Raw genomic sequence first — 27,649 nt, forward strand, 5'->3', positions numbered from 1 at the left:
GAAGATAGAATAGGATTCAGATCCTGTATGGATCGTAACGTTTGGAATGAACACATTTCTAACCGTGAATGTTGTTTTTCTTTGGGAAACTTCATTTATTCCAAAATCGAATGTTAAAAAAAAATGTTTACAAGTAGTTAAGACAGATATTTATCAAGTCATGGAATGCACTGAAGAGAATTTTTGTATGCTTGAAAACTTTCTTTAAAAAATCTACTATTGTATGGTCACCTTAAGGCTCCATAAACACTCATGTTTTTTTAAGCTCCTAGAAGCTGTTAGCATGTTTTCTGCTCCTAGAATCTAAGTAGTATTATCCTATGTGTTAAATAACAATTAAAGGCTTTCAAAGGGTCTTTCATCACACAGATGCCATATCCTATTATGAAGAATTGTAAAGGAGGAGAAGTCAATATGTACAAACCAGACAGATTTTTAAGGCACCCACTTACAAATATATAAAATGAAGCTATTTTATTTATATATCCAATAAAAAAGCAAAATTAGTTATAATTGGCCAAATAAACATATTAGGGAAATCAGTCTCATCCAAAGAGGTTAAGTCGCATTTCCAGTATCACAAAGCCATATTGCTATGTATGTAGGATACTAATAATCTACATATATATGACTATAGATCAGACTTTTGGTCAAACATCTAAGGCTGGGGGGGTGTGACCAGTGCAGGTTTTAAAAGAGGGCAAAAGGGACAACTGTCCTGGGCCCCCTGACAGAAGGGACCCTCATCTATATAAAATAATATAAAATAGTATAAAAAAATATATAGAATAATAAAACATAAATGATAAAATATGTAATAGAACAATTACGTTCTTTTACTAATTGTAACTTGGGAAGTAATATTTTGCCTGCCATCATCTGTAAAAAGGTTTACTTTGACCTGGTATATTGTATCATTGTTCAAAATTAATTTTGGCAGCTCAAGTAAACCACACATAGAGTGACTGTGCTCTTAAGGAAGGTGGCCTATGACTGTCTGTGTGTGTGTGCACGTATGACCTCAGAATAACATGGTGTCATGTATTTTCAAAATGTGTGACTGTCATTGAGAATTTAAACCAACTCTGTGTATGATCCCCCCTGAACCTTAAGTGCCCCAGGCCCTCCAATGTCTAAGGCTGGCCCTATGTGTGATTAGCCAATCTCAACGTGTATCCTGGAATCAATTTCCACTTCTTCAGGAGATCGGATGAGATGTACAGGATATCGGATGAGATGTACAGGATATAGAAGAAAAAATATAAAGATGCTGGAATATTAGACACCACCACTATTACACTGGGCGGATGCTGAGGCCATCCAATATATGAATTATTGAGTATATATGAGAATTACATCAGTGGAAACCAATACAATGGTGTAGATGGATGCAGAAGTGTGCAGGGAGCAATCACTGCCACCATTGACAGTACTAAAAATTACCTGACTATTGCAGAATGAGAGTTTACAGGGCACACAAGGATAATAAAGTGTATTAAAAATCGTCCTGCAGTAAGCAAAGGGCCTCTCGGTGGTGATAGTGGGGTGTTGCTCTGTTGGATGGTGTATACCCTTTTTAATGGGTATATAAATAAAGTAAATTGGTAATATATCCACCTGCGCTGCTGCGTTTACAATATGTGGTATAAAGACAGCTGCTAACATCCAATCCTCACCTTTTAAATGGACATATACATGCAAATACTAAATATTGATGTAGCGCTATAATATTAAATACCCAGTCAATAACAGTTAGACACAAAAACTGTATCCCATAACAATAAGGTGGGTTACAATAGTGAGAAAACAGTGTACTCTGTGTCAAACAACCCACAAGATCATGGCACACAGTGATTCCCTCTATGGGGTATAAATCACCATTCCTTGGTGGTTCTAGTATCAAGATGAATAATACAGTCCACAGTCTCCAGTGTAAATGTATAGACACGCTTTAAATGAACACACATGCTCCTGTGCTCGTGCAAGTGGTAGGTGACAATCCTTATGTGGCTAGCATGCCCGCTCACCTTCCCCCTGTGACCCACAGGGGCCAAATAGCCTTACGGGTCACACCTGGACCCTATGCGTTTTCTCCAGGTAAAGGGTGCTCCACACTCTCCAATGCTCTCTCCTTCACCATCTGCTATTCCCCCTGGGTAGGTACCGCTGTATATACACTTAAAAACTCATGGGGTGGTGGCAGTCATGAAACAAAAGCACAAAGACGAAGCTACGAGGGGCGTGGCGTAATGCGTAGATGTGACGTAGTGACGCACTTCCGGGTTGGCGCCATCTTGCTACACCAGAGTGCCTCAGTACACCCGTGTGAGGTGTTACAAGCGATATCATTGTCTGCTGAAATGTGAGTTGCAACTTGGCGATTTTATACAGAATAAATGTTTTATACAGTTTGCACTATGGAGGATCTTTGTGCTTTTGTTTCATGACTGCCACCACCCCATGGGTTTTTAAGTGTATATACAGCGGTACCTACCCAGGGGGAATAGCAGATGGTGAAGGAGAGAGCATTGGAGAGTGTGGAGCACCCTTTACCTGGAGAAAACGCATAGGGTCCAGGTGTGACCCGTAAGGCTATTTGGCCCCTGTGGGTCGCAGGGGGAAGGTGAGCGGGCATGCTAGCCACATAAGGATTGTCACCTACCACTTGCACGAGCACAGGAGCATGTGTGTTCATTTAAAGCGTGTCTATACATTTACACTGGAGACTGTGGACTGTATTATTCATCTTGATACTAGAACCACCAAGGAATGGTGATTTATACCCCATAGAGGGAATCACTGTGTGCCATGATCTTGTGGGTTGTTTGACACAGAGTACACTGTTTTCTCACTATTGTAACCCACCTTATTGTTATGGGATACAGTTTTTGTGTCTAACTGTTATTGACTGGGTATTTAATATTATAACACTACATCAATATTTAGTATTTGCATATATAAATAAAGTAACTTGATTTTATATAATTGTAAGTGGGTGCCCTAAAATTCCATCTGGTTTGTACATATTAACGTCTTCTTTATAATACAGTACCCGTTCAAATAAAGCTTTTTATTGAGCAGAGGATATATTGGAAAATAACAGTCCACAATATAAACAAAGTCCAGTTATATGTTAAACAATGCCAGACCTTAGAAACAACTCGTTAAACAAGCACACCCAAGAAATATTTGAAATTACCCAAAAGGAATGTGTTGAAGGAAAAACAAAGGTGTGTGCTGGGTACACATTGCCAATGAAATCTAGTCACCACTTTCAGGGTGGCCATGGTAAGATTGTATTGACAAACTGCATGCTAATGTTAATATGTCTTTTATATTTTGTTTAGCATGGTAAAGGGATCAGCTACAACCTTATCAACCTACAACAAACAACCTTATCAATAATAATTCAATAAAGAATGCAATCTGCAAGTGGATCCTCTGAAGTCAAAATAAAAGTGCTTAATAACAATGCTTTATGATTAAAGAACAAGTAAACCCAAAGACTAAATAGCATTTAACTTGCTAAAGTACAATAACATCATCCTATATGACAGTCCACACCTGGGGCGTTGTCACGATCAGGGGCCAGGTTCAAAGACCAGTTGCTATAGCAGTGGAAAGGCTCTCCTGATACCAGCAGGATAGGTACACAGGCAGGTCACCATGGTGGAGGAGGGGGATCACCTGAGGTGCAGAGTCTAAGTATCAACCGGTGTTCACCAGAGCTCCTGATGGTGGAGATGGACTTTGCTGCATGTTAGTACCAGGTCGCGGTCCTCAGGATCACCCCACCAGGAGGTGAGCAAGCGGAGGTCCAGTAGCGTATAAGCAGGTAAGGATCAAATGGAAGCATGGTCAGTAAACAAGCCAAGGTCAGTAAGGAGCAGTCGCAGGTTGGGATCAGGCAGAAGCGTAGTCAAGAACAAGCCAAGGGTCAATAACGAGTGATAGCAAAATATGGATAATAACAGAGATGATAAGGAGCACAATACTGGCTGGAGAGTACAATAATCTGGCAAACAGGAAGTGCAGAGACATGTCTTATATCAGGAAGTTCATGGGAGGAGCAAGGGGTTCAAAGTTCATGATAAATAAGGTCAAGGTAGGATCATCAAAATAATTGTCAAGGAATCTGTCCAGCGTTCAAGGTGGCTCAGCAAGAAGAAACATTGCCACTCCTTCGCAGAAGGCCCAGGTTTGGACCCAGGCTCTGACAGGCGTATTTATTACAAGGCATTTGCCTAGGGCGGCATCTTTCGGGGGGGGCAGTGGCATTTTTCAGGGGGGGAAGAGGGGATGGAAGAAGCGACACACACAGCATGGGGACCAGGTGGGATCTGAGAGGGGCTGCCTGATGGTGTATGCAGAGCCTGACTCTTGTTCCCAGGGATGTCAGGAGCTGTGAAGGTGAGTGCATTCTCTCTCACCGGAGTCGGGGGGGTTGCCAGTGTATGGGGGGCGGTGGTAGTGGAAGACTCTCTTCACGGGTGGAGGGGGGGGGGCTTGGGTGTTGTTGGTCAATGTAAGGCACACTTCGTGGGGGAGGGGGGTGTTAGTCAGTGTCAGGGTCTCTCTCCGTGGGGGGGGGGTAGGGAAGCCGATTTTTGTGTTGCCTACACCACTGGTCCACACTACTCCAAATCCAGTCACTATGCGATGTACAAGTCTTGCACAGCACACAATAAACATCCTTTACCTTATATAAGTTATCAAAATAACCATTTATTTGTGTTTTACATGCTTCCCCTTCCAGGCACTGCAGCTCACAGTGGGAGGATTTCAGTAAAAGAGGCAATGCCGCCCATCCAGAAAGCAGTGGGTGGGGCTACTTGTGGCCAAATTCAGATTGAGAATCTACAGACTTGTGAGCCAGCAGTGAAACATTTTCTCATCTCACTGTAGGCACAGTCTACATTAGAGTGTCAATGCTGTTCTGAATTCAGGAGCAGTACAGCATTGTTGTCACCACATCACAAGAAGCTGCACTGGGTGGACTTCACTGGCACAATCAACAAATATTTGCTATACTCCTCTCCCCTGCAGCAGTGCTGGCTGACACAGGGTAAAGGGATCACATGACCACAAATTTGTAATTAGCAAATAAGAAAACACCTATTTCTTACATAGGTTAGCAAGTAATGGTGTTAGGAGAGGGTAGGGGTCAGTTTTAAGAATAGTTAGTGTTATCCCATAATTATACTTTAAAGGATAAGTTCACCTTTTAACAAAAAACAATAAATGCACGTTTGCAAGTAAAAAATGTGCATTTATTATTTTTTGTTTGTGGAGCCTCTTAATCATTGCAGCAGCGATCAGGAGATCTCTGGTGCCATGCAGGTCTCTCCCTGACCTGTCAGTACATCTGCTTACCCGTACATCCCATATGAGCAAGCCAATTACCTACCATGGCACTGTGGAGCGCTGTGGTATTTCATTGAAAACTACAAGCCAACAGCCGCAAAGGCTGTCAGAAATTGTAGTTTTCCCATTCACGGCCCACCCGGCTGCATTCTTTAAAAATTGTGACAGCTAGCAAGGGGGGAGAAGATTTCCCGCTTGTTGTCACAATGGGGATCTGGGGTGTGGGGGCCGGTCCAATCGTAACATATTATACCCTGAATATGGGTGTAACATGTTACAAAAAAGGTGAACGTATCCTTTAATTTTCATCCCCTAGGCAAAATGAGCAGATAACCCTTGGAAGGGGATGGAGGATACACTGGAAAGGTAAATGTTTGTCATCTTTGGAGTTCCTCTTTAATGCAATTACAAAAGTAATTTTCAATATTTTTAATTTGTAGCTTTTAGTTTTGATCCTTTTACTGTTTAAAATACATTTTTTGTAACATGTGAAATAAACAACCCACAGGAGGAGCCAGTGTCAAGACATTTGTAGGTAACATACATACATAGTTTTTGCCAAGTTGCCCTTTAGCTAAAACAATTGGGGGGTTATTATAGTGAGACATTAAGATAACAAAAATGAGTTGGTTACATTTGATATGTTAATAGTAGGGAGCTTTGTAGATGGGCTTGCAAATAAAAGAAAACCTGAAACTTTCATTTAAAAAGAATATCTGGTGATCTTGCCATGAAAGTCCTCTTTCAGATACTTCCTCTTTTTGGGTGACCACGCTCTGTCCTTGTCACAAAGTTGTGCTCCTGTGTTGTCACCATGTTATGCATTCTTCTAATGCTGGATAGAAATGTCAATTCACAATGCGCATGTATATTCTCAGTATCACTTTAATGAAACCTGACTAAAGAATAGAAAGAAAGAAAATTGTTATTTTATTAAAATAACATGGCAATTATGATTCATAGAGCTTTAGAAACCTGAATGTCATTCAGTTAGGATTTACATCTAGCTTAAAGTGACTACAGTAAAAATGTTAAAACTGAACCACCCTGTAAAAGAAGTTAATTTTTTCTGGGAGATGGTATCAAATCTTCACTCTTTTAAAGAGATCCTGTCACTAGACCACATATGTCAAACATATGCCAAACACAGAGTCCACGGGGGTTGAATCTGATCCACTAGGCCACATCACGTGACCCTTGCACCTCTCCGCAGCTGCAGCACCCCCCTCATCATTGCTCCTACTTTGTCTCAGCAGTTGACAGCTGAAAGGAGGACAAAACTTCTCCGCCAGATCCTACACTTTCCTTTTGAAGCTGCAGAGAGACTTGTCCATGACCAAATTCTCCCCCCCCCCCCCCCGTCTCAGCACTTGGCAGCAGAGAGGAGGACAGAGCTCTTCCTACAGACCTGAGCCTCTCTGTGCAGCAGCAGCACCCCCTCATCTCCACCTCTCTGGGTCTCATCAGTCAGCAGATTCTGGCAGATGAATCCAGTCCTCCTCTGGTCCTCCTCCAGACCCTGCAGTTTTTGCTTCCCAGCTCCACCCCCTGGATTCTTCCTGGCAGGAGCACAAGGGGGGTGCACTGTGATGTAAGGGAGGGACTTGACTTCTGATGGTGTGGTGGCTCTTTACGTCTGATGTAAGTGGGGGTGGGGTGCTTTGGTCATCTAATCTTACAGATACAACCGGCCCTTTGAGGGCAACCATAATGTTGATGTGACCTGCAAAGAAATTGTGTTTGCCAACCCTGCACTAGGCCATTCATTTAATCAACAATCCCTTCATAAAATTGTACCATATTATGCATGCTATTTACCCACAAGAGCCTCCTGTGTGCAAACATCTTCCCCAGCAGACTTACACCCAGTATTTCACACAGTATTTCCCTCCATACATAAACTTTTATGATCGTATGATCGGGGAAGGGAAGAGGAGCTTTACTCTTGATGGAGTAGTCAAATCCTTGGCATGTTCAAAGGCATATTTCAACTGAAAAAATTGGAAAGGAATAATTCTGTAAGTAAATGGGAAGTCCTTAACTCTTTGTGCTTTTACCTGTATTTTTTACCTTGGTAACAGAATCTTTTTAAATGGCTCTGCTGGCATCTTATTGGTATCTTTCTTTAGAAGTCTGTTGGGTACCAAATTCCCTTGCTGAACACCGGGATTGCTTCCACCACCTGCAAGGTCCTTGCAGGACACAAGCAGTGCCGCTTTCACCTGATTTTCAGTATGTAAGGCATTTTGTTAAGTTAACAGGCTCTGGGGTGTGTAGTAATACTGTTACATAAATTATATATAATAATTTTTGACTAAATGTGGACTAAGGGATATTTCTTTGTCTGAAGCTCTAGTCACAATATTTATGTCAATGCTATCTTCCCGATGTATATTACAATATAAATGGTGTAAAACTGTCTACATTTTTTTTCTCCAGGCAGACGTAATTATTGCCAACCCTTACCTGAAATATGGAGATGATCCATATACTTTACAATATGGAGGCTGTGGAGAGCCAGGAAAATATATACATTTTACATCAAATTTTCTGCTGGATGATAAACTGCTCTCAGTATATGGACCTCGAGGTAAATACATGTAGCCCTCTTTTGAGAGAAGGGGGGGGGTTTATAATGAATGACCCTCCCCAAACAAGATATTGTGCTACAGCTGTAGGCGCTTCTCGGCCTTTTGGCTAAGATCAAGTGTAGTATCTGTTCTTATCAGTGTCCAGTGGGGGTGCTACCGACCATTCTAGTTTACGGGGATGGTTGTTGTACAGTACCCTCACTGGTATGATGGGGGTCCGGAAGGCTAGTACCGGAGGGACAGAAACCAGGGAGCGCCATGATTCGTTCTGGGGCCTTGGGAGTAATTCCTCTGGGGAGACCGGAAAGACCCAGTTCCTCCTGGTTTGAGCATGCTACCTTGGTCTGGCCTGGGGTCGGGGACGCAAAAAGTCCGCAAACTCAGTGCCCCCTGGGGAAGACGCTCTCAGGGGTGTCACTAGTAACACTTGGGTGTGGGACCCCACGGTGTGAAGATGACACATGGCCACTGTTTTTCACCTCTTTTTGCACAGCGCCCTAAGGACCAGGTCTTTTGGCTAAGTCTAGGGCAATTTTTGCTACAGGCCTCAGGGCCTGGTCTGTGCACTATTAGGCACGGTACCATTTTTTTATTTTATTCTATTTATTTAAACCACTCCCACGTTTTGTCACTTTTTGCTTTCTTATGTGTGTGTTTTTCACGGATGGAGGGTGTGGGTCCTCGGGCCTTACCTGAAGTCTAGGGGGAGGATGTGTGGCCATACGGTTCCTTCCTCCCCTGATCCCTAGGGGGTTTTCTCTTCGGGAGAACCCCCTTGCCTAGTACTGGATGTCCGGCTTCGGCTGGGCATAAGGAACGGTGGTCCACCAGGCCTTTTGGCCAGGAGGACCAAATGGGAACCTTGTCCCTGTCAGGAGCTTCGTGCCCCGGGGGATCGGGTGAACGGTCCAACCCTTTCGGGGGTAGGACAAACACACCCCTAAGTGCACGTTTTTCGTGTGTGTGTTTCTGCACTTGCACTTTTTTGCGGACACTTACGGGTTTTTACGTTATAGTTCCACGTTTGCGGACTTAAAAAAAGCTGTAGGCAAATAAGAGAACCAGAACCTTTGTTAAGTGGACAAGTGAGTTTGATAATAAAGTTGGCAGTGCCTCTGCCCAGGACAGGGCTTCTGTCAACAGAGGGGATTCCCTTCCTTGGAAATTAACCAGTAATCCAAGCAAAGGAATTGGGAGCAGAGGAACTACTGCAGCCAACATATAACATTAACCATACGTATATACAGTTGCAAGAAAAAGTATGTGAACCCCTTGGGATTACGTGGAGTTTTGCATGAATTGGGCATAAAATGTGCTCTGAACATCATCTAAGTCACAACAATAGAAGAACACAGTCTGCTGAACATAATACTACACAAACATTAGATGTTTGCCATGGTTTAATTGCACATAACATGTAAACATTCACAGTGCAGGGAGGAAAAAGTATGTGAGGCACTAGCTTAATGACTTCTACCAGAGCTAATTTGAGCCAGGAGTGAGCCAACCTTGACTCCAATCAGTGTGATGATATTGGATGTGTTGCTGACAGCTGTCCTGCTGTAAGGGACCGCCTGGCAGTACCACTAGCTCTCCACTGAATAGGCATCCCCAGCGCACGGAGTCTAAGTCCCAGGGTGCTTGTTCACCAGAGCCCCTGATGGTGGGGATGGACTTGGAGCTCCCTGAGATCAGGTCGTGGCTACTGGGTGCGTCCGTCAGTGGTAGTGGTATGCGCCAAGTGCTCCCACGGGAAAGAGTCTGATATGAGGAGGTCAGCAGACCCCACTGCAAGGGATGGATGGATGAGCAAGGTCAGACGGGCCGGTTCGGTAACAGAGAGGATGGCAAGGTACAAGGCAGCGGGCATAGAATGGTCGGGTCACACGCCAGGTCAGCAACAGTAGGTCAAATCCAATAGGGGGCATCCAGGAGAGAGGTCAGGCAAAGCAAGGGTCAGGGCAGGAGAAATACAGCAAGGTCAAAGCACAATCCGGGTCAGCAACTTACAATTCACAGGTTCGCAGATGCAGGATACAGGTAAGACCAGAAGGCACTGAATGACAGCTCAGGGCCATTTAAATATCCCGCTCTGCGCTGCCATTGGTGCCCAGCGGGCGGCCGCGGCTTCTACTGCGCATGCGCGAACTCGAACGCCGCGGCCGGCCCGGACCTAATGCTGGAGTCCCTGCACAGGGCGGCACACTGCGCCTGCGCTGGGACCATCGCTGCGGGGATCGAGGGGATCCCTGACATTGCCCCCCCCCCTACGGGCAACCTCCGGATGCCCACCCAATCTCTCCACCACGGGTGATCGCGAAAGAACCTCCGGACAAGTCTAGGTGCATAGACATTATGGGCTGGTTCCCAAGAATTGTCCTCAGGGCCATAGCCCTTCCATTTGATTAGGAATTGGGTCTGGCCCCCCCTCCTTCGGCACTTCAGGATTGATTCCACCTCAAATTCTTCTTCTCCCTCGACCGTTATGGCTTCCGGGGTCTAGATTCTCGGTCAGGGAAGGCATCTGGAATTACTGGCTTTAGCAGGGACACATGGAAGACTGGGTGGATCTTGAGTGTGTCAGGAAGGACGAGTTCATAGGCCACTTCGTTGACCATCCGTTTAATGCAGAAGGGGCCTATAAATTTGGGTCCCAATTTCTTCGACGGGCAAAGCATCTTTAAATTGGACGTCGCTAGCCAAACCTTCTCCCCAGGCCGCAACACCAGATCTCCCCTCCGTTTCCTGTTGAATGCCTTCCTGTAGTCTTCCTGGGCCCGACTGATGGCCTCTTGAAGCTTCTTATTGTTCGCGGAGAAAAACGTTACCACATCTTGCGTTGCTGGTACTGGGCATTCCGAGACCAAATCCGGGAGGAAGACGGGGTGAAAACCATAGTTGGCAAAGAACGGGGACTGTCCCGTCGCTGAGTGGCGGGCGTTGTTGTACGCGAATTCCGCCAGGGGGAGAAGTGGCATCCAGTCATCTTGAGTAAACGAAGTGTAGCATCTTAAGTATTGCTCCGGGGTCTGATTGGTCCTTTCGGTTTGACCGTTAGTTTGAGGGTGGAATGCAGAGGAGAGGGACAATTTGATGTCCAGGGCTTTGCACAGTGCTCTCCAAAATCTTGACGTGAACTGGACCCCCCGGTCCGAGACAATGTCTTCAGGGACCCCATGCAGCCTTACTACCTCACGAATGAAGACTCGCGCAGTCTTGGCTGCCGAGGGGGTTTTCTTCAACGGGATGAAGTGGGCCATCTTGGACAAGCGGTCCACGACCACCAGGATTGCCGTGTGGTCTAGTGATGGCGGAAGCTCGACTATAAAGTCTAACGAGATCTTTTGCCAAGGCCATTCAGGAATCGGTAAGGGTCGCAGCAGACCCCAAACTTTGTTTCTTGATGGCTTGTTCTTCTGGCAGGTGATACAGGACCTTACATAGCCCTTACAATCTTTAGCCATGTCCGGCCACCAGAAGGAGTGTCGGAGAAGTTCCAGGGTCTTTTCTGGGCCAAAGTGCCCCGCCATCGGGTGGTCATGGCAATGCCCCAAGACCAGGGTTCGGGCTTCCTCCGGCACCACAATCCGATCTTCCCTCCATAGGAGTCCCCCCTTGTTCTGGAGGAGCCCTCCGGCTGGGGTAGAGACGGTTGTGGATGCCTCCATTATCTTGGAACGAAGGTCCGACTGAAGGGCCAAGAAGTTACCCGAGGACAGGATGGTGTCGGGTACTGGGATCTCCTTGGCGTCCTCGTACATACGTGATAACGCATCTGGCTTAGTGTTCTTTGATCCAGGCCGGTACGTAATGTGGAAGTTGAATCTTGAAAAGAATAGTGCCCATCTTGCCTGTCGCGGGCGTAGACGCTTGGCGGTTCTCAGATATTCCAGGTTTTTGTGGTCAGTAAATATTAAGATGGGGTGCACAGCACCTTCCAGCAGGTACCTCCATTCCTCTAACGCCGTTTTGATCGCCAGTAGCTCTCGATCACCGATATCATAATTCTTCTCCGCTGGGGTAAGCTTCCGTGAGAAGAATGCTACAGGATGGAGCAATTCCTTGATGCCTTTCCGCTGGGAGAGGATGGAACCTACCGCATTCTCCGATGCATCCACCTCCAAGATGTAGGGCAGGGCGGCGTCTGGGTGACCCAAAATGGGTGCCGAGGTGAACAGCTTCTTCAAGGCTTCAAAAGCTTCCTGAGCCTCTGGTGTCCATCTGAACCGGGTTCCCAGCTTGGTTAGCTGAGTAATGGGGGAGACCAGACCCGAGAAGTTCTTGATGAACTTCCGGTAAAAATTTGCAAAACCGATAAATCGTTGGACGCCTTTCCTGTCCGTGGGTTCAGGCCAATCCAGTATTGCAGCGACTTTCTGAGGATCCATCGCGACCCCCGCGGTGGAGATAATCAGGCCCAAGAAATTAATGCTGGATTGTTCGAAACAACATTTCTCTGCCTTGGCGTACAACCCATGCTGCCGCAATCGCCCCAATACCCTCGCTACATGTATTCTGTGTTCCCCCAAAGAAGGGGAGAAAATCAAAATGTCGTCTAAATAGACGATAACAAAGACATCCAGGAAGTCCCTAAAAATATCATTCACAAAGTGTTGAAAAGTGGCCGGAGCATTGCACAACCCGAACGGCATGACCAAATATTCAAAGTGGCCGAAGCGGGTGCGGAAGGTCGTCTTCCACTCGTCCCCCTCCCTTATGCGAACCAAGTTGTACGCTCCCCTCAAATCCAGCTTTGTAAAAACCACTGCTGTTTTTAAACTTTGGAATAACTCCGGTACTAACGGCAGTGGGTAACGGTTCTTTATCGTGACCCTGTTCAACTCCCGGTAATCGATACACGGCCTTAAGGTTTTGTCCTTCTTTTCAACAAAGAAAATTCCCGCCCCCGCCCGTGAAGTGGAGGGGCGGATGAACCCCTTCTGGAGGCTGTCCTCGATATATTCCTTCAGGGCCCCCAATTCGAGCTCTGAAAGGGGGAAGATTCGCCCAAAAGGAATTTCTGAACCCAGTAACAGGTCAACGGGACAGTCATAAGGGCAGTGGGGGGGTAGAGTATCGGCTCCCCGTTTGCTGAACACATCTAGAAACTCATGGTAGGCTGCATGGATTACTTGTTTTAATTCGGCTTCCCCCTCAGAGCACAGGAGGATTTGGGGGACCCCCGGGCCCGAAGTGCGGCAGTATACCCGACAGTATGGGGAAGGGAACGAGATTACTCCGGTCTCCCAGTCAATTTGGGGGTTATGGGCCCGTAACCATGGGAGCCCCAAAATGACTGGGAAGAGGGGTGAAGCTATAGCATCCAGGCGGAGGAGTTCCTGGTGCTGGCCGGCAATGACAGTGGCGATGGAGGGGGTTTCCTGGTTCACTACCCCCGATTTTATCCGGGAACCGTCGGCCAAATAAATATTGAACCCCTTCTGTTTCAATTGGAGAGGAATACCCTGCTGGTGAGCAAAATTAATGTCCAAGAAGCAGCTGCATGCCCCCGAATCAACTATGGCCGATACTTCCATGGTCCTTTCTGGAAGCTGAAAGGAAAGGGGCACCACTAAGTATTGGGGTGGACTAACATTGCCAATGGACAAGGAAGAAGAGGTGCACTTACTCAGTTTCTGCGGGCAGGATCGTACCATATGACCAGCTTCACCACAGTAGAGGCACAGGTTCTGGGATCGTCTGCGCTGGTGTTCCTCTGGAGATAGTTTAGGCCATGCCAGGCCGAGTTGCATGGGTTCAGGGATATCTCCAGGTGGCCGGTTCTGGATGTTTGGCCTAGGTGCTTGACTGGGACCTTGAAATGACCCCCAGGGATTTCCATGACCCTGGCCAGACCTCTCAAACCTGCGTTCCCGCAGTCTACGGTCAATCTTAATAGTCAGCGCAATTAAGTCCTCTAAAGTCTCAGGCACCTCCACCCGGGCGAGCTCATCTTTCAGGCCTTCTGATAGGCCTATACGGAACTGATGCAGGAGTGCAAACTCGTTCCAGCGTGTGTCCCCCATCCAGGGCCTAAACTCAGACGCGTACTCCTCCGCCGCTCGGCGACCTTGCCGGAGCGTGTACAAAGTAGCTTCAGCAGAAGCTGCCCGCTGTGGGTCATCGTATAGGATGACCATTGCGTCAAAAAAATTGTCAACCGAACTAAGGTGAGGGTCATTTTTTCCCCGCAGTCGGTGGGCCCAGTCTTGGGGTTCACCCTGCAGGAGGGAGATGACGAACCCCACCTTCACGGATTCAGTCACAAAGGTCCGTGGTTGTAACTCAAAATAGAGAAGACAGGACTCACGGAACGACCTGAAGCGTGTGCGGTCCTCGTGGAAACGTTCCGGTAAGGGTACTCGGGGTTCGGCCGCCGGGAGTGGTGCGGCCGCCCCAGAAACCGGCACAGGGGCTGCTACGGCCGGGGGTGCGGGGACCGCGGCCTGTGGGGCAGGAACGGATATAGTGCAGGTCTGGAATTGATTCTCAATCTGCTGATATCTGTCCTGCAGGGCCGATACGGCCTGTGTCAAATTAGACAGGTGCCTGCAGATCTCCTCAAGCGGCGAGGGCCCTCCTCTAGACTCAGTCATGGCCTTCTGGTACTGTAAGGGACCGCCTGGCGGTACCACTAGCTCTCCACTGAATAGGCGTCCCCAGCGCACGGAGTCTAAGTCCCAGGGTGCTTGTTCACCAGGGCCCCTGATGGTGGGGATGGACTTGGAGCCCCCTGAGACCAGGTCGTGGCTACTGGGTGCGTCCGTCAGTGGTAGTGGTATGCGCCAAGGGCTCCCACGGGAAAGAGTCTGATATGAGGAGGTCAGCAGACCCCACTGCAAGGGATGGATGGATGAGCAAGGTCAGGAGGGCCAGTTCGGTAACAGAGAGGACGGCAAGGTACAAGGCAGCGGGCATAGAATGGTCGGGTCACACGCCAGGTCAGCAACAGCAGGTCAAATCCAATAGGGGCATCCAGGAGAGAGGTCAGGCAAAGCAAGGGTCAGGGCAGGAGAAATACAGCAAGGTCAAAGCACAATCCGGGTCAGCAACTTACAATTCACAGGTTCGCAGATGCAGGATACAGGTAAGAGCAGAAGGCACTGAATGACAGCTCAGGGCCATTTAAATATCCCGCCCTGCGCTGCCATTGTTGCCCAGCGGGCGGCCGCGGCTTCTACTGCGCATGCGCGAACTCGAACGCCGCGGCCGACCCGGACCTAATGCTCGAGTTCCTGCACAAGGCGGCACACTGCGCCTCCGCTGGGACCATCGCAGCAGGGATCGAGGGGATCCCTGACACCTGCCCTTAAAAAACACACACCTGTTTTGGGTTTACTGGTTTCAAGAAGCACTGTCTGATGTGAACCATGCCTCGCAGAAAAGAGCTCTCAGAAGACCTACGATCAAGAATTGTTGACTTGCATGAAGCTGGAAAGGGTTACAAAAGTATTTCCAAAAGCCTTGATGTTCATGTGTCCACTGTAAGACAGACTGTCTACAAATGGAGAAAGTTTAGCACTGTTGCTACTCTCCCTAGGCTTGGTCGTCCTGTAAAAATGACTGCAAGAGCACAGCGCGGAATGCTGCATGAGGTAAAGAAGAATCCCAGAGTGTCAGCTAAAGACCTACAGAAATCTCTGGCACATGCTAACATTTTGGTTGACATATCTACAATAAGGAAAACATTAAACAAGAATGGAGTACATGGGAGGACACCACGGAGGAAGCCATTGCTGTCCAAAAAGAATATTGCAGCACGTTTGAAGTTTGCAAAAGAGCACCTGGATGTTCCACAGCACTACTGGCAAAATATACTGTGGACAGATGAAACCAAGATTGAGTTGTTTGGGGAGAACACACAACACTATGTGTGGAGAAAAAAAGACACAGCACACCAACATCAAAACCTCATCCCCACTGTAAAACATGGCGGAGGGAGCATCATGGTTTGGGGCTGCTTTGCTGCCTCAGGGCCTGGATGGATTGTTGTCATTGATGGGAAAATGAATTCCAGAGTTTATCAAGACATTTTGCAGGAAAACGTACGACCATCTGTCCGCCAACTGAAGCTCCGCAGAGGATGGGTGATGCAACAAGACAATGACCCAAAGCATACAAGTAATTCAACAAACAATGGCTGCAACAGCACAGAATACACCTTCTGGAGTGGCCCAGTCAGAGTCTTGACCTCAACCCAATTGAAATGCTGTGGCATGACCTTAAGAGAGCGATTCACACCAGACATCCCAAGAATATTGCTACACTGAAACAGTTTTGTGAAGAGGAGTGGTTCAAAATTACTCCAGATCGTGTGTAGGTCTGATCTGCAACTACAGGAAATGTTTGGTTGAGGTTATTGCTGCCAAAGCAGGGTCAACCAGTTATTAAGTCCAAAGGTTCACATACTTTTTTCTCCCTGCGCTGTGAATGGAATTGCATGTTATATGCAATGAAACCATGGCAACATCTAATGTTTGTGTAGTATTATGTTCAGCAGACTGTGTTCTTCTATTGTTGTGACTTAGATGACGTTCAGAGCACATTTTATGCCCAATTCATGTAAAACTCCATGTAATCCTAAGGGGTTCACATACTTTTTATTGCAACTGTAGATACACACCAGTATAGAAATAGCACAAGCTTTAAATAATAATAATAATAAATTATAAAGTTGGCTGAGCCTCCATCTGGGACAGAGCCTCTGAGAACAGAAGGGATTCCCTTCCTGGGAAGGTAACCAGTTACGTAATCAAAATAATTGGGAGCAGAAGAACTACTGCAACCAACATATAACATTAACCATAAGTATATAGATGCACACCAGTATGGAAATAATGCATGCTTTATATAAGAAAAGATTATTATTATGTAGCACCCTCCTAGCATATGGTACTAGGTAATTGTAATTCTTGGCTCCTTCCTTAAAGTGATACTAAAGTCTTGTCTTGTTTATTTTTTAATAACAAACATGTCATACTTACCTGCTCTGTGCAGTGGTTTTGCACAGAGCAGGCCAGATCCTCCTCTTCCTCTTGGGTCCCCCACCGGCACTCCTGGCCATTACTTCCTGTCATGTGCCCCCACGACATGCAGCTTGCTATGGGGGCACTCGAGCAGGTGTACTCCCAAGCCGCAGCTCTGCTTGTTCATTCACACAAAGAGTCCTGCCTTGGCCCTGCTCCCTCCCTCTCCTGATTGGCTCGCTGGCTGTGATTGACAGCCGTGGAAACCAATGGCTCCTGTTGCTGATTCAGCCAATCAGGAGTGAGAGTCTCGGGAAAACCAAGGCTCTAGTGGACATTGCTTAATCATGATAGGGCTCGGGTAAGTGTTGGGAGGGCTGCTACACACAGTAGGTTTTTAATCTTCATGTATAGAATGCATAAAGGTGTAAAACCTTGAGCCTTTAGAACCACTTTAATCAAAGGAGCTGTAATTGTTTGTTCTGGTCTGTTCAGGGTCCCTCAGGCTGGGCATTTGATTGCTTCCCCCTCCTCTGGAAAAAACATCTAGAGCTTAGTGTGCGAGATTAAAAAAAGCAGCCTGAATATTTTTTGGGCTCTAGCAAATCCCTGGAGAGGAGTGTCCAGTAGAGTTTGGAATGGAGATAAACAGTCTGAGACAAGGGAGGGGAAGGTTAATTCTCCACAGGAGGAGGGTTCTGGAGATGGAGGGGCTGATGCCCCCAGGCAGCCTATGGACTATATAACTGCTCTAGGGGCCTCAGAAGTGCCAGAGCTGTGGGCGTGGAAGGATCCTGTTTCGAGCTAATTGCAGAACCACACAACAAAGGATCTGGTCCTGAAAGGTGCCATCTCACTCACTGGACCGTATCTGGTAGCAGCTGGAAGGTGGTAGCTGCCCTGGGGACTTGTGAGGAGTGACCTGAAAGTGTTATTAAACGTACAACAGTAAAATCAGTCTGTATATCCAGTAAAGCATGCTTGTTACAGTTGTGCTCAATAGTGTACATACCCTGGCAGAAATTGTGAAATTTTGGCATTGAAATTGAAAATATGACTGATCATGCCAAAAAATGCTCTTTTATTGAAGGATGATGATCATATGAAGCCATTTATTATCAAATAGTCATTTGGCTCCTTTTTAAATCATAATGATAACAGAAATCACCCAAATGGCCTGGAATGTTTGGCCTTGGTACAGACACACAAGGTGACACACACGGGTTAAAATGCCAATTAGAGGTTAATGTCCCACATCTGTGGCTTTTTAAATTGCAATTAGTGTCAGTGTATAAATAGTCAATGAGTTTGTTAGCTCTTATGTGGAAGCACTGACTAGGCTAGATACTAAGCCATGGGGTTCAGAAAAGAGCTGTCAAAAGTCCTGCGTAACAAGGTAATGGAACTTTATAAAGATTGTAAAGGACATAAAAAGATGTCCAAAGCCTTGAATATGCCAATCAGTACTGTTAAATCACCTATTAAGAAGTGGAAAGTTCAGGGATCTCTTGATACCAAGCCAAGGTCAGGTAGACCAAGAAAGATTGCAGCCAAAACTGCCAGAATAATTGTTTGGGATACAAAGGAAAACCCATAGGTAGTGTGGTTGTTTTGAAGGAGCACAATATGATGACATTTGAACAAAAATGAGCTACATGGTCGAGGTGCCAGATGAAGCCTTTACTGCATCAATTAGGTGAACACTACATAGATAAAGTGGCACAGATGAACCTATTTGGCACTGTACATGTGAGATAATACCAATAGGACAGACATAAGTCTGTCTTAGGATTTAGATGCAGACTCAAGAAGCTATGGACAGCTGGAGTTAAATATTAGAAAATAGAAATACCTGCCTAATAGTCTCAACTCCTGCTCTGGGTGAAATACAACAGCAGCAACAGCTCCTGTATGTGTAAGGTCATATGGCTGAGTTCCTCTCTCATCACTTCCTCATTTGGGGTTTTTAACCTACTCCAGAGAGACAGGAAGTGATGTACAGAAATAACTCACAGCACAGCCATTTATAAATACAAATAGTAGAGGGCAGCAGATCCCTTCATGAAGTTTTAGGCTTTTGCCATTCCCTATGCTATCACAGTTTTGAAAGCTATTTGATAATGGCAAGAGCCATTTCCCGTTCTTAGGTAACTGATCGCAACTACTTAGAAATCCAATTTCCCTGATCTTACTACAGTTAAGCAAAATATCAATGGGTGCTAAAGGTTATTACACTTTATACCATGTCACTGCTTTTTTGCACTTGTTTGAGGTGTGTCCCCTCATTTACTGTCTCTGTGACAACATTCTCTCCAGACATGGAAAATATCCAACACAGAAAAAAATAAAAAAGCTTTTGTTAATAGAAAAGGTGATGGCTAGAATCTCATTCCTGTCCAGTGGAACTGGATAGTACCTTACAGAGACCCAAGCAGTGGTAAACCTTATTTTCCCCTACTCTATGCAAAATTAAAGAAAAAAAAAATTAATCTTAAGGCTCCATGCACACTAGCTCATGTTTAAACTCTTACCAGCTAGTTATGAGCATTTTTTTCTGCCCCTAGAAGCAAATTGTATTATCCTATCTGTCCGTGCACACTTTTGTAGGCTAGAAGCATTTTTCAAGCTTCAGCTTCTAGGAGCTTTTGGGAGCAATTTGCCAACAGAAAAAATGCTGATTGCTCCTAAATGCTGCTAAAAGGAGCTAAAAACCACTATTACAAGCATTTTTTATGAACCGTTTTTTTAGCTTAAAAAAATGCTAGTGTGCATGGAGCCTAAATGCAAAAGCTTCTTCATGTTACTATAATAATAAGGTAAACACTGATTGGTGTAAACCAGTGGTCTCCAAACTGCAGCCCGGGGGTCGGATGCAGCCCTTTGCTTGCTTTTATTCTGCCATTGGTGCATTATTCCCTCCACCATCAGCAAGAGTAGGGCATAGTTTCCGCCACTGACACCAACAATGGGGCACTATTCCTTCCACTGACACCAATAATGGGGCATTATTCCTCCCACTGACACAAATGATGGGACACTATTCTTTTTGCTGACACCAATAATGGGGCATTATTCCTACCACTTACACAAATGATGGGGCCCTATTCCTTTCACTGACAACAATAGTTGGGCATTATTTCTCCCACTGACACCAATGATAGATGATAGGGCACTATTCCTCCCACTGACACCAATGATGGGGTACTATTCCTTCCACTCACACCAATGATGGGGCACTATTCCTCCCACTGACACCAATGATGGGGTACTATTCCTTCCACTCACACCAATGATGGGGCACTATTCCTCCCACTGACACCAACAATGAGAAACTATTCCTCCCACTGATAACAATGATGGGGCATTATATTTCCCATTAATACCAATGATGAGGCATTGTTTACTCCCACTGATGCCAGGATTTTCTTCATCCACTGGCCACAGTCCAGCCCCCCTAAAGTCTGCAGGACAGTAAACTGGCCCTTTGTTTATAAAGTTTGGAGACCCCTGGTGTAAATGCTGGGCCATAAAATACATTTAATGTGTAAACAGGCCTTGAAATGTACCTTTTTTTAGTTATTGTTCCAATTAATTTTTAAAATAAATGTAAAATATAGCCGCTCTTCCCAATTGACTGATGGTTTTGAGGTAAAAGTAATATACTGTATGTATTCACACATTTCTCATTTTCACAGGAAGAGTATTTGTTCATGAATGGGCTCATCTTCGATGGGGGGTCTTTGATGAATATAACTTTGAGAAACCTTTCTATGTTTCAACTGACCTTAAAGTTGAAGCAACAAGGTAAACACTCTTATTGATGAATTGTAATTGGCCATTAATTTGTGAAAATGATAAATTAAGCATTCTAATAAGGACTATATTTAGGCATCATGCTGATTTAGGTACACTTGAATAATGTCACTCTTTTGTACGGTCTCCACCAATTGTGTCATGTAAATATTGCAGTAAAAATGAATACTAGAATGAATTTATGGAGGAACCATGCTTTCTGCATTATATGTCAGGCCACTTTTCTACTGACTCATCTTAACACCCACCTAAATTCTCAACATTTAAAAAACAATCCACTTACAGTTCTCTTGCGGAATTTAGCCACAAATGTCCAAAATTGGTCAGAAGGAGACAAAATGTATCACAAATTGTATTCTTTGAGGTTTGACACTTCTGCCTGCTTGCTGTCAGTCCTATCCTTGCTGTCAGGGGAGAACTAGGCTAGCAGGCATGGAGGCTTTTATTCCATGGGCCAGTACACAAATGCAATATATTGGACTGATGGCCCTGAGTGAAGATACTACCGCCATTCAAACCTCAATCAGAGCTGGACCTGCAGTCAGTGACATGAGTGAATCATTATAAAGCAGCCTGCTCTCTGTGATTTCCCAGTTCCCCGGGCGCAACATTTAGAGGGGCAGAAAAATTAGTCCAGAGGCACCGCTCATAGTGCCCCCAGCTGGTGTTGGTGACAGCTCCATCACATTCATCTCCTGTCACCTCCTCATCCCCGGTGGATATCACTTCTGGAGCTGCCGTCCCTCCCCCATGTCCCTCCCCCACACAATAGAAGTGAGCTGATATCCTGGCAATGGGCAAGTTTTCATTCACTGGACGATGGTGATCGCTGCAGCTGAAGTCAGCCCAAAGCCCCGATCACTGCCTGTAATTGCCCACCAACATTGAGCCCAGGATGGAGGTGTCGGTGTGGCTGGTCTGCAGGAGTGTACTGGAGGTGGAGAGGAAATGGCCACAGAGGGGTCACTATCCATCATAGGGGGGTATAGAGTGGACACTACCTATCAATGGGGGGTAAACATGGGCACTACCTATCAAAGGAGGGATATGGAGGGGGTGCACAGTGTGCCAATCCTGTATCTCACTCACACAAATGGATTCAGTGAGGTATTGAGAGACAGGATTCAGTGTGAACAGTGCAGGGTGCTAAAGAGGCCCATGATTTTTGCTGCCTCCTTGTGATCTATGCAATATGCTGGCCTCCCGACCCATTCTCCACCCCCTGATGTGGACACACATAGCTGTGATGGAAGTATGGTGGAAGGTGTGCAGCAAGCATCAAATTGGAGGTCACACACACAGCAGAGGCTGCAAAATTGGTGAATCCACTGTCCAAACCCCCCACCTTGACAATTTCATATGTCCCTCCCTCTGCTCTCTGATTAAAAAAGACTGCCACTCTTCTGAAAAGCAATCCACAAAATGCATTTGAGAAGTTGCCTCCTCACCACGCCACCTGTTTTAAACATTTGTCCTCTGGGAAGATTTACCCCCCTTAATGACCAGGCCACTTTTTGCTATTCGGCACTACGATATTTCAACTGGTAATTGCGCGGTCGTGCAATGCTGTACCCAAATGAAATTTATGTACTTTTTTTTCACAGAAATATAACTTTGTTTTGGTGGCATTTCACCAACAGGTTTTTTATTGTGACATAAACGAAAAAAGACAAAAAATTTCTGATTATAAAAAATATGCAGTAAACTCAAAGGTAGTAATAAAGGTATGTTGAGTCCATGGAACATTTTATTTTCTGCCACAATTTTTGGAAATTACATTTTTTCTTTTACACAAAGTTGTCAATTAAATGATATATTGCTCACACATACCATGAGTATATGTGGAATAACACCCCAAAACACATTCTGCTACTTCTCCCGAGTATGGGGATACCACATGTTAGAGAATTTTTGGCAGCTTAGCTACATACAGGCCCCCAAAATCCAATGAACACCTTCAGGCTTTCAACGGGTATATTTCTTCATATTTCCTCACTACCTATCACAGTTTTGAATGCCCCTTTTTTGAGGAAAGTAGACACCCCAAGTAATTTGATAAGCATGGTGAGTATTTTGCAGATGTCATTTTTGCCACAGGGTTTTGAAAAATACATTTTCAATTTCTTTCTTCATTTTCCAAAAACTTGTGGCAACAAATTAAATCTGCAAATACTCACCATGCCGCTTAGCAAATACTTTGGAGTGTCTACTTTCCAAAAAGGGGTCATTTGGGTGGGGGTTGGGGGGGTGCTTCTACTATCCTGGAATTTCAGAACCAATATTAGAAGCTTATGCCAGATATCACCCACTTTTCTAACCACTAACTACACTGCGTTCCAAATTATTATGCAAATTCTATTTAAGTGTCACAAAGATTAAATATTTAGTTTTTCACTTTAACTCATGGATGGCATTGTGTGTCAGGGCTCTTTTGATCACTGAAAACAATCTCGGACACCTGTGATAATTAGATTGGCCGGTGAGCCCAATTTAAAGAAAAACTACTAAAGGAGGGTGTTCCACATTATTAAGCAGAGCACCATTTTCAAGCAATATGGGGAAGAAAAAGGATCTCTCTGCTGCCGAAAGAGTGAAATAGTTCAATGCCTTGGACGAGGTATGAAAACATTAGATATTTCACCAAAACTTAAGCGTGATCATCACACTATTAAGAGATTTGTGGCTGATTCAGAGCACAGACGGGTTCGTGCAGATAAAGGCACATTGAGGAAGATTTCTGCCAGATCCATGCATCGGATCAAGAGAGCAGCTGCTAAAATACCATTACATAGCAGAAAACAGATATTTGAAGCTGCTGGTGCCTCTGGAGTCCCATGGACATCAAGGTGTAGAGTCCTCCAGAGTCTTGCAACTGTGCATAAACCTTCTATTCAGCCACCACTAACCAATGCTCACAAGCAGAAACGGCTGCATTGGGCAGAAAAATACACGAAGACTGATTTTCAAACAGTCCTTTTCACTGATGAGTGCCATGCAACCCTGGATGGTCCAGATGGATAGAGTAGTGGATGGTTGGTGGACGGCCATCCTGTTCCAACAAGGCTGCGACGTCAGCAAGGCGGTGGTGGAGTCATGTTTTGGGCCGGAATCATGGGAACAGAGCTGGTCGGCCCCTATAGGATTCCCGAAGGTGTAAAGATGACCTCTGCAAAGTATGTGGAGTTTATGACTGACCACTTTCTTCCCTGGTACAGAAGGAAGAACTATGCTTTCCGTAATAAAATCATCTTCATGCATGACAATGCACCATCTCGTGCTGCAAAGAATACCTCTGCATCAATGTCTGTTATGGGGAAAAAAGGAGAGAAAGTCATGGTGTAGCTTCCATCCTCCCCTGACCTCAATTCTATTGAGAACCTTTGGAGCATCCTCAAGCAAAAGATCTATGAGGGTGGGAGGCAGTTTACATCCAAACAGCAGCTCTGGGAGGCTATTCTGACATCTTACAAACAAATTCAAGAAGAAACTGTCCAAAAACTCACAAGTTCAATGGATGCAATGACTTTTGAAGCTGCTATCAAAGAAGGGGTCCTATGTTAAAATGTAACGTGACCTGTTAAAATGTTGTTAAAAGTTTGATTGAAATAGCTTTTGATTTCAGTAAATATGCTGCAAACACAACAAATGACAATTTTCAGTTCTTTACAACCTATAAAGTGTTTTGAAACTTACTGTGCGTAATAATTTGGAACAGTGCATTGTAAGTGTTTTATTTTTAACAAAAATACTGTTATCATTAGGAGATTTGCTCAATAAAATTTGAATTGTACTCTTAATAGTTGATAACATGAGAATTATGCTGACTGTTATTTACATCAATTATTTAGGTAAATGAGAAAAATATAATTTGCATAATAATTTGGAACACGGTGTATAAGCCTTTTCTGATACTTTTTGTTTACTTGTAAAACTTTTTTTGCTAGAAAATTACTTTGAACCCTCAAACATTATATATTTTTTTAAAGCAGAGGCCCTGGAGAATAAAACTGTAGGTGTTGAATTTTTTTATGTCACACAGTATTTGGACAGCAGTTTTTCAAATGCAAATGTTTTTGGAAAAAATACACTTTTTAGACGTTTAATGCGCAAAAACCAAATATATTGCTCAATTGTTTGATAAAACATAAAAGATGATTTTACACCAAGTATATGGATATCAAACTTGACATGCTTTAAAATTGCGCACGCCTGTGCAATGGTGATAAATTACGTACATTTTTAATATCCATAGGTGATGCTTTAAAAGCCTTTACAGGTCACCACTTTAGATTTACACAGGAGGTCTAGTGTTAGAATTACTACCCTTGATCTGAAGTGCATGGTGATACCTCACATGCATGTTTACATACAGCCACGGGACTGCCGCTTGCATTTGCCTTTGCGTGCAAGCATGGGGATGGGGGTTGGAGTGAATTTTTTAAAATTATTTATTTTACTTTTTTAAAATAATTTTTACACTGTCCCTTTCATATTTTGTTTTCCAATCACTTTTTTTGTTATGACATGGAATGTAAATATCCCCTGTTATAGCAATACACAGTGACAGGTACTCTGTTCTGAGAAATTTAGGGTTGATTAGACTCTAGATATCTCCTCTGCCCAAGATCGGTGTGCTCAGATGCTTTCCCAATTTCAAAATAATGCTGTTAATAGCCGGCGAAACGGAAATGATGGAATGCTGGTAGGGTCTAGTCTCTTACACCATAGTGATGATTGGAGGCATTCCAGTCTCCAATCAACTCTATTGTCAGCCAGTGGAACTTCCATCTGCATTTTTGGGTTTGCCCAAGAAATCCTTAGGAAGGTGGTGAGAGGGGTGGGGGAGTCCCTTTCCGCTACTTGTAAAAGCAATCCAGTGGCTAATTAGCAGCTTAGTCTGTACATGAAAGCCGACCACCAGCTGAAAAAAACAATACTTGGATGATGCATGTAGCTGCAGGCATCATCCCAGTCAGGGGCGTAGATAAGGAGGAGTTATGGGGGTCTGAACCCCCCCCAGAAGAGAGTTTCCAACCATGCCTTATAGAGGCAGTCTGTACAAAACAGTGGGCATAGTTTCAATCCAGCCGCTAGTGCAGTGTGCAGGGTGCAGTTTCCGATATCAGCCAAGGTTGGGTGCCATTATAACAAATACAGCCATGGCATTGCCAATTACTACTACTGTTAATTGTTAAAGATAATCAATTTTTTTGACCTACCATATTTTCCTTGTACTAGATGTTCCCGTGATATTTTTGGAGTGTATATAAAAAAGGCAGACCAGTGTCAAGGAGGTTCTTGTAACACGCGTCCGTGCGTTTTTGACTCTAATACCGGACTTTATGAGGAGGGATGCATGTTTGTGCCTGACAAGTACCAGCAGGTCAAACAATCCATAATGTATCTGCAGGCATTGCCATCGGTAAGTATTGTTGTGTTACTGTACTGTGTGTTTATTTAAAAAACATTAGATGTCAAAACTGCAAATATAATATTGGCTTATTACATCATTCTTAATACCAATTTCCTATAGATATTTTGTCTTTTCTTTATTTACTGCATTATTGTTATCTTTCTGTTCTCTGTGGCTAACAAATGGGACTAACCTTAGCACTGCTACTTGAGAAAATCATTATTTAAAACTAAAAGAGATTTTTTTGTGTGTACAAGTGAAATGTCCAATATATGATGTGGGTCTAAGAAGTGCTGTTCAAAGTCTTAAAGGAGTATTGACCCCAAAACAAACGTATTATATTTCAGATTACAATTCTGCATTGGGCTTTCTTTCTTGTTTTTTCATCTAGTGATACGGCCAGCAAGTCTGTTGTCCCAGATATATATGGTTACAGGGATGAAACAAATCATTTACCACTGGCAGGGGTGCTTACAATGATCAGCTTTTATTTATGTAAAACCTTTATCCCAAAAGGTAAAAACTTGTTTGCTGTAACTGATTATAAAGTACACCTTTGGGAACATGTTACATATTCCACCCGTTTTCAGGGTGGAACAAATTACATGTTCCCAGTGCTGCAGCCACCACCTGCTGCCCCCTCCCTCTGACATAAGTACGGGAAGAAGTTCTCTAGCTGTTACTAACTGATAAATTTGAAAACAGCATTGCTGTGTGGGACTCCGCCCACATGGCCACGTCATTCATTCACAGAGTTCTGGAATGAATGAACTACAAGTCCCGACAGCCTTAGCGGCTGCCAGGGTGGAAGTTCTCAATGAACTACCACGGTAGTTCATTGAATCTTCTTGTGAGTATATCTGCTTGCCCTTATATCCCGTACGAGCAAGCAGATATACTGACAGGTCTGCAGGAGACCTGCATGGCACCAGTGATCTGCTGATCGCTGGTGCAATGCTTTTCAGGCTCCTGCAGACAAAAGTAATAAATGCACATTTTTTTACCTGCAAAAAAATGTGCATTTATTATTTTTGTGCAAAAGTTGAACTTACTGTATTCTTTAATTTGTTAGTGTATTTATATTTGCTAGTCCATCTAATACCACTCTCCCAGACTGACAATGCTGCTGTCCCCTTGTGCTCCTTCATCCAGAGTGGGGGGCACTCTAATACAGGCGGTGTGTTACTGCCCAGATCACCAGGTGAAAACAGGGAAGAAAAGCTAAAAAATGAAAATGAGTGCAACCACCATATCTAATGATTAGTAAGCTGCAATATATTATATTTTTGGCTTTGGGTTTAATACCAAAGGAGCCCTTTGTGCTGCAGATCTTGTTGCTGCAACTCCTGAAGAACATAGAACATGCAATATGCAAGGACTAGGGTCTTTGAACGTGAGGATACATTTTACCGTGTTTTCTTTATATCCTCATGCACACTAAACACATGTTGTATCACGTGTACTTGAACTTGTATTTCCATTCAATTGACTTTAGTTGGAAA

General features: G+C 44.6%; 1 protein-coding gene and 1 pseudogene across 1 annotated transcript in view; both read left to right on the plus strand.

Moving 5' to 3' along the window:
* The window catches only part of LOC149469602 (calcium-activated chloride channel regulator 1-like), an 82,282-nt gene that overhangs the window by 10,089 nt on the left and 44,544 nt on the right, over nucleotides 1–27,649 (plus strand). Inside the window, exons 3-5 of the mRNA XM_089668892.1 lie at nucleotides 7,804–7,954; nucleotides 20,617–20,725; nucleotides 25,973–26,156. Of these exons, the coding sequence (XP_089525018.1) occupies nucleotides 7,804–7,954; nucleotides 20,617–20,725; nucleotides 25,973–26,156 (444 nt within the window). The remainder of the gene's footprint in view (nucleotides 1–7,803; nucleotides 7,955–20,616; nucleotides 20,726–25,972; nucleotides 26,157–27,649) is intronic.
* On the plus strand, nucleotides 8,042–8,156 carry LOC149469603 (U2 spliceosomal RNA; annotated as a pseudogene).

This window comes from Staurois parvus, unplaced genomic scaffold (assembly GCF_062004578.1).
Source record: "Staurois parvus isolate SC_StPar_1 unplaced genomic scaffold, SC_StPar_1.0 ptg000066l, whole genome shotgun sequence".
NCBI lineage: Eukaryota > Metazoa > Chordata > Amphibia > Anura > Ranidae > Staurois > Staurois parvus.